This window comes from Gorilla gorilla, chromosome 6 (assembly GCF_029281585.2).
Source record: "Gorilla gorilla gorilla isolate KB3781 chromosome 6, NHGRI_mGorGor1-v2.1_pri, whole genome shotgun sequence".
Taxonomy (NCBI): Eukaryota; Metazoa; Chordata; class Mammalia; order Primates; family Hominidae; genus Gorilla; species Gorilla gorilla.
In genome coordinates this window covers 112,667,517-112,683,752 of record NC_073230.2, presented here as the reverse complement: position 1 = coordinate 112,683,752, position 16,236 = coordinate 112,667,517, and the positions used below count along the sequence as shown (strand labels likewise).

At 36.5% G+C, this 16,236-nt stretch overlaps 1 protein-coding gene across 1 annotated transcript in view; it reads left to right on the top strand.

The window, feature by feature from the left end:
* Positions 1-16,236, top strand: part of RELN (reelin) — a 520,733-nt gene that overhangs the window by 266,245 nt on the left and 238,252 nt on the right. Inside the window, exon 8 of the mRNA XM_031013029.2 lies at positions 1,856-1,907. Within this exon, the coding sequence (XP_030868889.2) occupies positions 1,856-1,907 (52 nt within the window). The remainder of the gene's footprint in view (positions 1-1,855; positions 1,908-16,236) is intronic.

Here is a 16,236-nt window from a genome sequence, read left to right as displayed (position 1 = left end):
AAGTTATGTATCAGTCATTCATAGTTACCATATTATTTATCAAAAGCTCTTTAAGGGCCCCTTTTGTTTTCAGAATGTCAAATATAAAGGCTTAATAACTCATATTTGAACTCAAGATTAATAATTTATATTACCCAATTATAAATATAGGTATAATTTATATTTATAATACTCAATATAAATATAGGTGAATAGATTTCAGAATAGATTTCATAGGCAGTGCTTCTTTTTTTTTTCCTTCATCTTTCCTGTTCTTTCTTGTAGCTGATATTTTACTAATAAAATAAATGGGTAAAGGTAAAGAAATGAGAGTCAACCATTATACCAGTCCTAAACTTCCTTGGTGAAAAAAATTAGAATCAGTAACCAATCAAAGTCTAGGGTCACCCTCAGTTAGCACACATAATTTGAAATTTGGCGATATTTCACACAACTTGCTGTTCGCTAGCAGAGGTCACAGCTGTGGAACTTGATCAAGTAGGTGACACAAGCATCATTTATTACACCATCAGGATAAGTATCTAAGACTCTTCAGTACATTTAATGCACTAGCAGTAGCTTTATAGCTGTGTATTTAAAGCACACGTTCAGTCACCTCTCCAAGTCATGATATAGATATTTTGATATTCACATGTATCTGATCTTTTAATATTCACATCCCAACTGAATTCCGACAGAGCAAGAGGCTTGCTCACTCATTTCCTACAGCTCTTCATGAATTGTATAGCACTTGACCCTTCTGCAATTGTGGAGTCTGTCATATAAGGGCTAACAAAGTGCAAGGATATGTCTAAAGATGTTATTAAGACATATAAGAAGCAAAGTGCAACAGAGAGAGAGTCTGTCTCAAAAAAACAAAACAACCGAAAAAAAAAAAAGCAGCAAAAGTAAGACAACCTACTGCCTCTGCCACAGTGAAGAGTTATCCACTTTCTATTGCATAGGGTGGAGTAACTGAAATGTCCTATATTGTAGTGTACAGAGTTTCAGAACCCAGCAAAATGAGAACCTTAATTTTTGTCTCATTTGAGCTGGTATGGGTCAAAGCTACTGCTCTAAAGGATAAATAAATAAAATTTTAAAATTAAAGAAGCACCATTCTCCTTTCAGAAGGGGGAAATTTTGCTTAAGCATGCTTCTTAAGCATGAAACTAAGGAAAAGTAGCAGAAACTTGTCAGAAGACTATTTCTAGGTTCATGATTCTATTTCTTTTCATTTTTTTGGTAACAGTTTTATTGAGAAATAATCCACAGATTCTACCTTCTTTAAAGTGTACAGTTCAAGGCTTCTGGTTTGTTTACAAAGTTATGGAACCATTATTACAGTCAATTTTAGACCATTTCATCACACCCCTCCACAAAGAAAGCCTATGACCTTTAGCTATTGTAGTTCTATTTCCTTTTCAAAATAATTTTATTCTACTCATTTGTTCTTAGTTTATCTCCCAATTTTTGTTCGGTAGCCCTTTTGCTACATTCTCTTTGGGTCCCCGATCTATTGATCTGGCAGGATGGAAGGGAGATGGTGGAATGAGTGGAGAGGAGCTCTGTTAAATGCCTTCACAAGATAACCTGCTGGATTCCACTAAAAACAGTTTGTGAAAGGACATTGAGAAATATGCTATCCGTCTCCAAGTCAGGATTTCACTTCTTTATTCCCCACAGGGGAAGAAGAAACAGGTCTGTGTTCAGACACATTGATAAAATGAACTAACAACTGGATAAATGCAACTTCTGTTAATGGATTTTCTCTCTCCTCTTTTTTAACTCTTCCCCTCCCCGTACCCCTCCCAGCATCTTTCTCCTCTTTCTCTTCTCTGTCTTGTCTTATTTTTATGTATTCTTTTTTCTTTAGATTACCACAGGCCTTAATACAACAACAGCTTCTGTCCTCCAGTTTTCCATTGGTAAGTGTTTTTAGCAGTTATAACGATTTAATTTGGAAATGTTTGCTTTAAACATAGTGTGCAATCAGGATTATAATGCCAGATGCTTTTGGATTTACAGAATAGTAAGTCTTAATTTTGCAGTAAATAATCTATAACATTTTTAAAGTGAAATAAATATTTTTAAATGTTAAATTCTGTTCTCACTTCTCTGCAGCAGTGAATGGTTTGAAAAATACTGCAGATAATTCAAAAAATCTTAAGATGATTTACATATGTATTTTGCATTCATTGGCTTACTCTATTACAGCAGGATTACCTTGCTGGTTGTGTTTTGCTCAGATTAAGACTGAAATATGTTCCATTTCCTGAGCTCTGACTAACTGGTAGTGAGAAAGATAATTACTGGTAACTGAAAGAAACCAATTAAGGCTTCATGTTTAGCATAAATAATCTATGTTAAATTCAAACATAGATAATGAAAACAGTGACTGTATCTGGCAATGTTTCTTTTAAGTGCTTTTGTTTTAGAGCTAAAAGTTCCTACCCAAAGCATTCAGTAAAATAAGGTGCCTTTTGATCAAGTGTTTGCAGTTTTGCTGTCTATTCTATTACCTTCCATTTTATTTTTCAAGGGTATGTATTTATAAATAACTTGTATAAATGTACAGAGGAAATGTTCTAGGGGAAGAAACATGTTGTCTTTTAATGGGGCCTAGGTCCCATTAGAGCGAAACCCCCTCCTGACCATTTCCTATGGCATGAGAATTGCAGGTGTCCCCCAGCCATGCTCAGAACAGCATCCTCCAGTTGCTTCCATATCTTAGAAGGTCTGCCGTTAGCAAAAGGACTGTTTCTCTCAGGATTCTTCTATTCCAAATTGCAAGTCAGTGTTCTACAGCCAGGAGCCCACTGTGGTTGATTTTGCTGAAGAACAGTTTTCTTTAAGTCATGTATTTGTCACTTTTTCATCACTGTGCCTTTTTTCAGCCTGTGTAGGAGGTACTATGTGAAGTCACCTGATTACATTTTGGGTTATTTTCTTCTCCAGTTGACAGTATTACCTACAACAATTTACAGACAGTTCAGAAGTCCATGTGTGATCATAAGTAAAGTATTAGGAAAAACAAAAATAATGGTTTTTTTGATGAAAGAGTTTTCTTTGACTTATTAACAAGTGTATCCTGTTCTGTAGCAAACACGTAATGTTTTTATAATCAAAAAAAGTTTTATTTTTAAAGAGTTGTGGTGCTACAAAAACAAATTTTTTTAACTGTAGCGTGACAGGCAACTTAGAGCCTCTTAATCACGATAAACGTGTTTAATTATGCTATTAATATGTAACATAAGCTGAATAATGGTTAATAATGTATCAGTATTCTGAGTACTTGTTCTTTTTGTTAGAGAGATGAACATTAGTTTCAGATATTGTCTTTAAGCAATTAAAGAACACAAGAGAATCAATTTTAAAATATATGTCTCCTAATTCTAATATTATTTGTACTTTATTCAAGGGTGGAGAGCTCCTACACCAATTAAATTATCCTTTATTACAGGGAAAAATTACTATTTTGGTGAATAGCATACTGCTAATATGGCATAGATTCTCTATTTCCTTGCCTTTCATTTGTACCAATTACAACAGAGTTGATGAAAAAGTACCAAGAAGAGGAGGTAATCAGAGAATGAAGGGTTTATTACCTAAGACTCAAAACCCATAGCAAGCACCAGGGCCAAGGTCTTGGGACTAGACATAAACATGGGACTTAGCAAGAGCCCTTGGTCTCCCCACAAGCCTGAGGACTGTAGCCATCAGGCCAACTTATGTTATTTAAAGCACAGATTTGAATCCTGCTGGAAGACTGGAAGAGTAACAGAATTGGGGAAAGAGAGAGAGAGAGAGATGGCAAGGAGAAAATGAAGGAAGGGTGGAAGGAGGAAGGAGAGAGGGAGGAAGAAAATGAGAAAAAGAGATCTCAAGTTTATAACTGAAAATACATTTATAAATCTTTTCAGGTGGCAGTTTTAGAATCAAAAGTTGAAATTTTAACATATCCTTAGGAATGAAATGGAACATATTTAGTAAAAGAAATTGTAATTTATTGTTTATAAACTTCATTGGTGAATTTACTTACTACACTTTGAGAGTAAAAAATTGGGGGAAACCAAGAAGAGTTAGAATGGCAAAGAAACAATGTAGTAGCAAACCATCTGTTGTATGGTGTGTGGTAGTATGTGGTGAATACCGTATAGCGGGAAGAACTTTCCAGAAATGTTTTGTGTATCTCATTATCATTTGTTTATATGGATGTTTATGAGATATAAGGGTGTGACATCATTCTGTTTATTTGGGTGATATGAGGGCCAGACCGAGGAACACTCACAAATTCTAGAAATGCCGTAATTGTGGGTATCCATAGTAATCAGATACCAAAATAGCAAATTAAAATGAATCCAACCAATCCAATAGCAGCCATGATAGCCATTTTATTTATACTCAGTTCAAAAATTATATTAAGATTATGTTATAAAAAACTATATGTTAACAATTCAACATTTACATTTCCTTGTGTACTGTGGAATTCTCCAAATCTATACTAATAATAATATGTCCAGTTAGTTTTAGTGTCACTCCTTAGGAAGTCCTTTAGGATATTAAATGTTAAATGTTCACTGTATAACACAATGATTCAAGCAGTTTTCTAGGGAATTCTATTATTATAACCTAAGTGGTCAATTATGTTCATAATTGGGCATGTATAACCACAATTGGAGAAATTATTGTGTTGATACTTTCATATTGCTCTTGTAAACATTTTCAGTTGCATAACAAATGTTATCCAAAAGACTCCCAAGTTCCTCATACAAAAATTGCTTGAATTACTAAGGGGTGTCTCAAATAAATTCCATATGCCAATGTTTAGCAGCAATACTCTCTCAGTTCTTTCAAATACACACACACACACACACACACACACAATGTTTATACAATATATACATATATTACATTATATATGTATACATACATGTGTGTATCTGATGTGTTTATATAATTATATATTATACATGTGTATATAGATTATGTATTTGTGTATATATACATATACACACACATACATATATATACATAAATGTAAGGCTGTCTTAACCAGTGATTTTTAAAGTCAAAGAATCCTGAAAATGCAGTTCTGCAAGATGAAATTTATCATGTTATCCACAGCTAAATCATCTTGGAAAGTGTCCTAAAATATTCGTAGAAGAACTTTTCATTTTTCCATTCCAGTGAAAGATCTCTTATCCATTTCTGTGCTGAGACATCGATTTGCTACCATCCTCACTTGATTCATTAGACGCAACTTGTGGAATTTATGGTAGTAGCCTTAGGGGCATTTGCCCGCTTCCTTTAGATTTCCTCTGGGATAGGAAGAAAAATTTGAGATGACACCCTTGCAAAGTGTTATCCTACAGATGCCTCTGAACTCTACTTTCTCAGGCAGGGTTGAGGATCCAAAGGAAATGGCGGTAGTACCTTGTGTCCATCATTCACTTAACAAAATTTCACTGAATATTTGTTGTGTGTTCAGTATTTGCTTGAGCTGGCTTCAACTCTGGGAAAACAAAATAAGTGAGAAAACAGAACGTTTTTACAGCACTTAACAATGTAGTAGAAGGCACTGGGTACATAGAGAGCATGAAATCTCTAGAAAACGGCATTGTTGTAAACAGGGTGGGTCTGTATATAGGTCCCCAGGGTGGCAGTGCCTAATGAGTTTCTTTAGGAAGGCTTCTTAGGAAGGAGAATCCCTGCCAACAACCCGAGTCACTTGAAAGGACAGGGAAAGGTTTTTCAAGTGAAGAGGCAGAGTGAACACAGGCAAGGCATTGGAGGGGAACATGCGTGCCCTCCTAGAGCAGAGGAACTGGGCCTGGTAGCTATGAGCAATGTCAGATAAAGTTGCATCTATCTGAAGACTAATCTGTATCAGCTCAGGGCTTCAACTTACTTAATAGAGGGATAAATGTTAAATGGAGGTTTTAAACTCATTTAATTTAACTTTTTTAAAGTAAAATAATGTTGTTCTTTAGTTATTTAATAGAGGTCTGCAAAAGAACCTCTTTCTCTCTTGAGCAATAGAGAAATAGAATGAAATTAATTCTTCAGAAAAATTGTTTGGGTAGTTGTGTTGGGGTGACTTTGTCACTTCCTTGATAGAGATCTGCATTGAGTCACTCTAAAAGAATTTACCATGTAATATACTTGTTCAATTTAGCTTACGTCTTCCATCAGATTAATAGGATTTATTAGCCAAACAAGGAATAAAGGTAAAGCATTTAAAAACACACCATGAAGAATAAATAGTTTGGGTTGCCAGACAAATCTATCTTGTCCATCACAGTATCCTCAGTCACTAGCCCAGGGACTCATAATAAATAGATGCTCATAAATATTGCTTCCCTGAGTGACAAGTAACCATTACAAAGACATCTATATTAGTATGTTACCAAGTGTTAAACTGATGTGATGCAGACATTTCATGCCAAGAGGGGGTTTGGGGCAGGTGATCTGAGGACCACAGTCAATGGAAAAGATTACCCAGAAAGAAACAGAATCACCAGTAAACTATACTTTAAGTGAAACAAGTAGACAGAAATACATATGCAAGTGTTTATCAGTACGTAATTACTGAGCTAACTAGAATCTATCATTTGTTCATGATTTATAGAATTAGTACCTTTTCTCTTGAGTTTTACTTACGGATGTCCTAAACATTCCGGTTTTATTTTTGTGCGTGTGTTTAATTTTTTTTTTTTTTTTTTTTTTTTTGCTGCTTTGTTTTTGTTTTTATCATTTCAAGACATAAGGAAGTCATTAAATCATAAATGCTTTATATTTACTTATTAAGATACACAGATGTTCTTAGGCTTGAATTATTCTCCTTCTGTAGTGTACATGCTACAGAGTCTCAGAGATGAATGAGAGCCACTCTGTTTACACGAGTGTATTTTGAAAAATAAAAACTGGAAATTACAAAAGCTAAAAATACTCTTAGCTGAATTGGAATATTGCTTTGTGAAAGAAAAGAGATCTGGTATTATTTTTTCTTTAATAGATGTAAAGGATAAAATGTCACTTGTAAAAGGTATTCTATTTCATTTAGCATAAGAAAAGCAGTTGATTTTTCCCTTGAGCCTAATTCATAAACATCTTAATTACTCAGAACTTGATTCAGTAGAGAAATTCTCTCTCAACTCTTTTAGAACAGGTAATTCAAGAGGAGGAGAAATCGATTCCTCCATATCTTGGTATGAATTACTGCTCATTTCCTCCACGAACTTACTGAAATATATTTAAAATTAGATTCTCATTTTTTTTTCCAGAATCACTCTCCCTGGTGAGTAAGACCTTGGGGAACTTATTATGAAATAGTGAACACCTCTTCTGAAACATGGACATCTCTAAGTATAAGACTAACAAAATATTTGGTGACCTAAGCCCAAAACAAAAATAAATGAAACATTAGAAAATTTTAATGGCAAAAATAATACATATGTTTTATAAGGTTAAATACATGTTTTATTTAAGGGTAAGATTCTTGGATATAAATGTATTTAACTAAGATTTAAGACTTGATTTCTAGATCTTCAAATATCTATGTTAAAACAAAAAAATTTTTTTTTTGTTTTATATATGGAATACCTCTATGTTAACTAAAATTTGGTAAGTAAAGGTGTGAAACTGATTATGATGCAGGGTATCCTGCTTTGTCATCCCAGAGTTGACCTTTTTAGGGAATGTTTATTTTTTAAAATGAGTTTAAATGAAATATATATATATAAAACATATGTATATTTATATATAATATTTATAAATATATATTTATTTCAAATCCACCTCACCCCAAACTCTTAAGCCCTAGCTTAAGTAATAAAAGAGAATATTCTGAAATCCTGTAAAATACCACTAAACCCAAAGTTCTGGCAAAGATTGTTGAGATTGATTATAAGTGTTTTTTAATTATTAGAACTGATAATTCAATATTTTTATATGGATTAAAATGCTCAATTTGACACAGGTATTATCCCCTTTCTCTTTTGAGATATTCAATTTGTCACTCATCTAATGAGGCTTAGAAAAATGTCAGTAATTCATTCATAAATTCGTGCTATTAACATTTTGGGGGGACTGTTCTAGTAGAAGGAATACAGCAGTGAACTACAGGATGAGAAGAAATTCATTATTGATGTAGACCAAATGGTCTCTCAAAGACCACTCCTCCATGAAAACTCATCCCGTTGCCCCAGACTGATATCTCTGAAACCCCACTGGCTCTGAATTTATTTTATGACAGGTGCTTCACTCTGCTTTGATAGATACACTGACCATTTCTGCACATTCACTTTCACCTTTTCTAACTTAAATATTCCTTGAGGGCTAAGGAACTTACAAGTGTCCGTTTCTGTATGTAAGACAGAATTTGGCTCACACCTAGAACTAAAAACAATGTAACTAAATTGAATTCCTAGGTTAGGTTAGGGATTTCATACTGTTCCACATTGGTGCTGAATACTATCCGCATTCTTGACTTCGGAAGCAAGGGAGTATGCTAAATGAAATCCATGGGCATTGTTAGAATTTAGTCTGAGCCTGCAGTTTCCAGTTTCTTGTCAATTAACCAGGGACTCATCTGTCAAAGAGAAGATCTTTAAGCTCTTTAGAATATTTATTATATGTATCATAATGTGCTTACGTTCCCTGTAGAGAAAGCAAAGCCTAAGACGCTGCCCCAATCTTTGAGAAATTCATTATCAAATAGAGGGGAGGAGGAGGGGAGAGAGTCTACGTGGGAGAAGGAAACAAGTATGGCAGTAAACATTGCTGATTAACAGATGCAGACTACAGAGGAGAACGAGAGTTTACTTTGTTGGAAAGTCCAGGAAAGAGGGAGGGCTGGAGGGAGGACTTCATTATTTGGGAAAGAGATTGACAAGAGCAGGCATGGTACCACCAGAGGGTCAGGCGTCACGGTGAAGGTTACGGGAATGGCACCCTGTAGGAAGAACAAGACTCAGGAGCCCTGCTAAGAACTGGGGACCAAGGTCAGAGCCAGACAGCAACAATGACACTAATGCTGTCTCCAGATTGCCATGAGTGGAGGAGGGGAGACAGTTAACACTTGCTGCCCGGGATGGGGATTAGTCCTCCTAGAAAATGGGCCAGGCATGAGCATTCGGGCGTAGTTTACATGGGCCCTGGGGAAAGGAGGATGGCCTGGCAGGGAACCTGGCAAAGCCAGACACATTTCTCTTCCTCGTGTTTCATGCAACATGGCAATGAAACTACTGTGGGCTTGGGAGAAAACCTGCAGGGGGTGGGCACTTGGAAGTGGTTGGAATGTGGCTTGGCCTTCCATAAATTGGGAGAGAATAGATCCCTGTCTCCATTATGGTAGGAGTACCAGTGACAATGAAGAAATACAAATATTTTGGAAGTGAGGGAAGAGGGATACGCCTGGAAGGGAGAAAGGCACAAGCAGGGAGGAGGACAGCTGTTCATTTTATATCCTGTGGTCATTGTCCATCTGCCATGAACTGGAAGAAGTCCCCTAATGAGGTTTGGGAAATTCAGCCAGGAAAGTGACTGAGGGACAAAATATTAAGTACAATAAATCACGCACTGTCACATTTCACCAGAAAGAAAGGTTTGTAAGTCTGATAGTCAAAACAGAGATTATTACTGGTAGCCTCATTTTAAACATAAATATAAAACAGAAAGTGGAAGACAGTTGCTTTTAGAACCTGGTTCTTTTTCTATATATTATGAAAAAAAGTATTTCAAGTATAAAGGAAGCATGTTTTTAGTTCAAGTACAGAATATTTTTGAAGATTTTTATTGATTTTATTTTTCTACTTTATTTGACCTCTCTTAATCCTTAATATCCATTTTTAGTAGATGCTTAGAATGAAAATTTTGCTTGCATATTATGTTCCCCCATAGAACATTGTCCTTGAAATATGTTTTCTCGTTAATAAACGCTGAATTCCCCCATGGGTATTTTTTGGTGGGCAAAACAGAGGTATAGACATAAAGTCTAGACTTCCCTATCCAAATAATTGTTTAATTGATCATTTGGGCTGACCAAAAACTTTGGACATACTCATTTCTCTGAATTTACAATTTCTATTCATAAAATAATGAATTATCTTAACTTTGGTGACCATATTTTACCAAAATTAAATTTGTTTGCTCTGTCAAGAACAGTTCTTGACAGATCCAAGAGTAATTAGAGGATTTCTGTTCATGCAGAATGGAACTGTTCTTAATTAAAGTAATATCTGTGGGCTCCTTTCAGTCACAATTGCCATCCCTGTCACTTGGGACTGAGAAGCCCCAGGACACTTCCCTCCTGGGCTGCCACAAAGCATTATCCGATACAGTAACCATTTTTTCCTGCTCTGCTTCTTACCCTTGAATCAAACTGCTGCTGTTTTGGCTACGGCCCCTGAACTTCGCAAAGCATGAGCTGCCTCTATGTGCAGGCGTAGGCGAGGCAAATCGAGCCTGTATTTCATGAGAGCCAGAAGCTGCTCTGCATGGTGGGATGTGCACACACTGTCAGACGTCAGGGACAGCAGCTGAGAGCATACCAACCAGGCAGACCGTTGATTCAACCGCATTCCCTACGTAGCCATTCCTCATGCATTTATTTTACCCGTGATCAGAGAATTGGTATAATAGCACACTTAGGACCAAATTCTCATCTTCCCAGTAGATTTTCCCTCTTGTCTTGAACTCTGTATTCCAAAGTACCCTGTGGATATATGATGTACAGTAAGGTAATAAGAGTAATAAAAACAAGTTGCTTTGAATATTATCAAGCAAGAAGCTAGCTACTAGAAAATAACCAATTATACTTTTATAACATTTAAACATTAATGGAACAAATTTATATAGATAGTCATGTTATTAAATAAAATGCTCAGATACATAAAATGTTATATAGCATAGGTTTTTGTACTAGGAGAGGAATAAAACAGCATGAAAACAAAACAAAAAACATATTAAACCAGCCATCCTGGAAATTACAGCATTATATGCCTAAGACTGGGAGTCATATTTTAGATACTGTTCATGAGTTAGTATTCCTAGACTTGCCATGTCATCAAGATGTTGCTCTACTTAACAGTAGATCATTTTGATGCCATGGGTCAAGAGAGCTAATACTTTTAGGGATTTTCTGGCAGATGGTAGAGAAGGAAATAAAAATCTAAGTATGATATAATCATTTTTTTACAGTGCTGTTCATAGAACTATCAAACTATTGGTAATCTGGATAATAACGGTCTTATTTGAGGCAGAATTGTTTGAAAAAGAATTGCAAAGTAGCAAAGAAGATTTTACTGTGTTTCTTAATTTTGGGGAGGTAGAGTAAGAGTATTTTCTCCCTAGTGAATAATACTGACCTCAAAATTCACTCTTAGCTTCAAAAAAAAAAAAAGGATAAATGCCAGAACTGCTTATTATACGAATATCTTCATGTTGCTCATCACATTTTTCACATTTCAGTGTAGAATGAGGCAAGCCTGTTTCTTGAATGCTCCTGAATGCCCTGGCCTAGAGTAACATGTAATATCCCCTGAGAGTAACAGCTTCTAGCTTTTTAAAAGCTCCCTAAAATTTGTACATTCATCTCTATCTCTCTTTCCACTCACTGCAACCTCAAGTTAATGGTCCTGTTCTCCATTTATCTATCTAGAAAAGATGAAAGGATGGGCTGATCCTGCTAAGAGTTGCTGTAGTTTGTAGCAGGGAGTTCTGAGTAGCCAGAATGCATCCATTCTATAACTTTATGATCTTTCTATATCAAATGCTGTTGTTTACATGCAGCTCCTAGAGCTGTGCTTGTCTCTGAGGTCTGAGTTTTGAGTAATGGCAGTGGCAGCACTCGCGCTGTAGGAATCCTCAATAGGGTTCTGTCCAGACACTCCTCAAGCCTTCAGTATTTATGGGTCCCACTGTGCTATCTAGAGGCGTGATTTCTGGCAATGATTTTTCCCCATCTATAAATTCTGTGAGATCAATTCTCTCCTTCTGTGGCCCTGTGCTGCATTTGAAAAGGCAGCTCATTTTTAAGGCAGAGCTTTGGGGAAAGAGGCTGCTCCCAGCAACCACTACCAATCCCCAAGATAACAGTAGCTTCTTCTATTGCATTCTACTGTGATTTACTTTGAAAAGTCCTGGGATTGATGGGGAATGATATAACCAAATAAAAAAAAAACTACCCAAAACTACCCAGGACTTGAGAGACTAAACACCAATTGATTGATCCTTGTATAAAAGTAAAACAAAATAGATGAAATTCTTGAAGATACAGACTCACAATCCCTAATCTGTAATTTCGTATTACAAAAAACATGGAGATATCACAAGCCAGTTTTTAAAAAATGTATGTGGTGGCAAAGTTTGACATGAGCTGAATTCATCTGGCAGCAAGACCTGAGTTGAAAGGATTTAAAGCTATTTATGATCATTATTTCTGTTACTTATGTGAATTATCATGCATTTCACTGCAGAAGTATTAATGTGTTAGATTATAGAGTGCTGCTCTAGGCATGGCATATGCACCGTATTGCCTTTTGGAAATCTATAAGTTAATTAAGTTATTTGAATTATAGAATTCATCTAACCTCAAGGGATTATGGACCTATATGGCTGTTATTCCAAGGGAGGAAGTAACTCTTTAATTTTCAGTAGGAGTTACTAATATTTGTATTTTTAAGTGGCTTTGATTTTATATCAAATCACGCTATTCTTTATACTGTTTGTTATGCCAACTACTCAAGAGGGATGGAAAGAAAAGACAAAGTTTATTTGTGAATTTCAGGAACTTCCTGGCTCTGTATGCATTACGTGTATATTACGGTAAATAGGCTACTGCACAATGAGCAGAATTTTTATATACTTAATATGGATTGCATTTGATTAGTATATAATTGCTGCAGGTTCATGTGCTTGTGTATTCTTGAGATTATAAACTCTAAAAGCTCTTTAGGATTCTCCAGGCCGGCATAGCACAGAAACATTCCAGTTAGCAAGCCTTGGAAGTTTCTGGTTCTCTCTGGCTTGAGTCCCTGAGGTTTAATGAGGTCTATGAGGGTCAATGTAGGCTTCATTTTGACAACACAGTCAAAAATGAATGGCAGGTCAGCTGTGGTGGCTCACACCTGTAATCCCAGCATTTTGAGAGGCCAAGGCAGGTGGATCACTTGAGCCCAGGAGTTTGAGACGAGCCTGGGCAACATGGTGAAACCCTGTCTCTACAAAAAATACAAAAAAATTAGCCAGGTTTGGTGGCGGGTGCCTGCAATCCCAGCTACTTGGGAGGCTGAGGCGAGAGGATTCCTTGAGCCCAGGAGGTTGAGCCTGCAGTGAGCTGTGATCATACCACTGCACTCCAGCCTGGGCAACAGAGGAATACCCTGCCTTTAAAAAAAATAGCTTTTTTGTGTGTGTAAATATAGCTTAAAAGTCATTTCATCAATTCTAATCTAGTTGTACTGTGATTCATTTCCATATATAAATATTTTAATTGAGTCAAACCTGCCTTAAGAGAAGAAAAGAATTTCAAAAATTTCAAAGTCTTATTCTCTCTTTATTCTTGTCCTGTCATTAAATACATTTGATTGTGCCATGCTAAGCAAAGTGGAAAATGAACTTTGTATTCTGGATTCCCTTGCTCTGGGACCTGTGATTTAAGACATTTTTGAAATGTAGGAATGTAGTGCAGTACAAGCTCTGTACAGAGGTGGGTCTGAGTTGTGTGGGTCCACCTTTGAAGCTTATACCACTTCGGTAAGGGTTAGGGTCTCTCTCTAAGGAAAAAACGTACAAAGTTACACATTCCAAATTAGGTACAAATGTGAAAATTTATTTAGAATGCAAAAAAAAAATAAAAACAAATTACAAATTGTTCAAAATTGCCTGTACCACAAACATCACAAAATCAAGAAATACAACATTTTTGTTAACTCCCTGAAATGTTCTATAGTACTTTTTTCCTTATATCTTTTTGGCTGTGTACTCTTTCTATTTATTTATTTATTTAAAAAAAAATTTTTTTTTTGAGACGGAGCCTCGCTTTGTTGCCAGGCTGGAGTACAGTGGCGTGCTCTCGGCTCACTGCAACCTTTGCCTCCTGGGTTCAAGCGATTCTCCTGCCTCAGCCTCCTGAGTAGCTGGGACTATAGGCATGGGCCACCACACCCAGCTAATTTTTTTATTTTTAGTTGAGACAGGGTTTCACCTTGTTAGCCAGGATGGTCTCAATTTCTTGACATCGTGATCCACCAACCTCAGCCTCCCAAAGTGCTGGGATTACAGGCATGAGCCGCCACGCCCGGCTGGCCATGTACTCTCAAATCGCCTTTCCTGTGACAACAATTCTGTAATATTTTCTGGAAATAATAGAAAGGGTATTCTCCCTCTAGCTTGTTAGATCAGAGTTGATGCTTAATATTTGCCTTTGCAACTCCTTATCGATCATGTCATTTAGATTTTTAGAATCACTATAGAATTGGAAAACCTCTCTCTTATTTATATTTCAGGACATTTCAACTTCCCTTGTATAGTGACTAATCTTAGCTGATCTCTGAATTGATGTCACTCATTAAATAGTGTATCATCATTATCTTTTAGTCATGATGCTGGGTGCATCAGCACATTGGGCGTAGGAGTTCCTGGAAGCTGTTTTTATATTGAGAATGACTAGACTACAAAATGGAAAGTAAACTACATAGCTGTATCACACTAACCCAAAATAAATGTATTTCCAACTCAGCTTCTTCTTAGCAGAATCCCAAAAGCAGTTAGGTCCACTCTGACACCTCCTGACATGAGGGGCAACGTGATGAAGGAGTAGTCCAAATGGAGACAGGATCTTAACCAACAGCAAGTGTTATAAAATATGGCCATCAGACTATATTGCTAGAGCCTCTCCCAGGACCTTAGACAGTGCTAACCAAAGTGAGGGCCATGAAGCTGAAGCTTCATCAGCTTCATGGTAAATCCTCTTCTGTCTATGACAAACATGTTGGAATTGAACATTACACTTAGATTTGTTACACTGATAAATATACAGTCACATTCTGACATTTGTCTTATTGACACTTCCTTCTTTCTTATCCCCCTGCAAGTTGCCTCAACTTTCCCTTTCAAATTCTGATTACATCTTATCTTCCCTTTATTTGATGTTCTATTGCTTTTGCCTTGTCTTATAGGGACCATAGAGATTTCTATATACTGCTATAGCTACTGTTCTGATTCTCAATAAGAAATAATCATTAATGCAAAACTATTTTTTATTTAATGTAGATATTTTAAGCCATGGATTTATTTTTTTATATTTGGAATATTCTACAGCATATGCACATCACTTTATGACTCATATATACTGACGAACAACTTTTACTGTTGGTATAAATGGGCAGAGGGAAAAGAGCACTGATTTGGGAGTCAAGTCATATAGTCCTTTCTCTGCCAGTTGAACTCACCACATAACCATGGGTAGTAGTAGAGGCTGCCTGGGCCCTTCACAAGTAAGCATGTTCATCTTTGTGATCTCTTAAATGTCTTACCACTGTGGTCCTAAGTCCTAGAACTGGGTAACAACAATGAACCATGAGTTAAGCAGGAATTTAGTCTGGCTAAAAACATGGTTATTATGTTTTCTGTTTCAGTTAAGGCAGCCCTTACAAGAAATATTAAAGCAGTCGCCATATCTTTAACCAATTGTAATTTATACTTGTAGCTTATGTTGTCACCAGGGAAAGATATTAAACAGAGGAACAGAAATGTAGCATTGGCAGAACCATGTGATGTTGTTACCCAGATAATACTTGGTGCCACCCTGAGATGCTGTCCTTCTGGCTCTTCCTAGAAGAGCATCAGTGTGTATAGTAGTGGACAGGGGCTATAAATCACCCCATCTCCCTATCCTGCTGAAAACAGATACTACAGAAAAGCTAATAATAATAATAGTATTATTGTATTTCCAAAAGACACTCTTCCTGGAGTTTAACTGATGAGTCTCGGAAGGGCTTTATTGCCTTCATTCATTCAAGTGTTCATTGAGCTCCTCTTCTGTGTGAAGCAGCTCTCGAGGCACTTAGAATTTGTGAAACAAAATCTTTGCTCTGGAGGGGCCAACATTCTGGTGAGAGGAGGCAACTGTCAAATAAATGGACATGTCAGGGAGTAATAAATGCAATGAGAGAATTAAATCGGAGGTCAACGAGTGATGGGGTTAGCATTTTATTACAGGTGGCCAGGGTAAGGCCTCTGAGGGGCGTGACC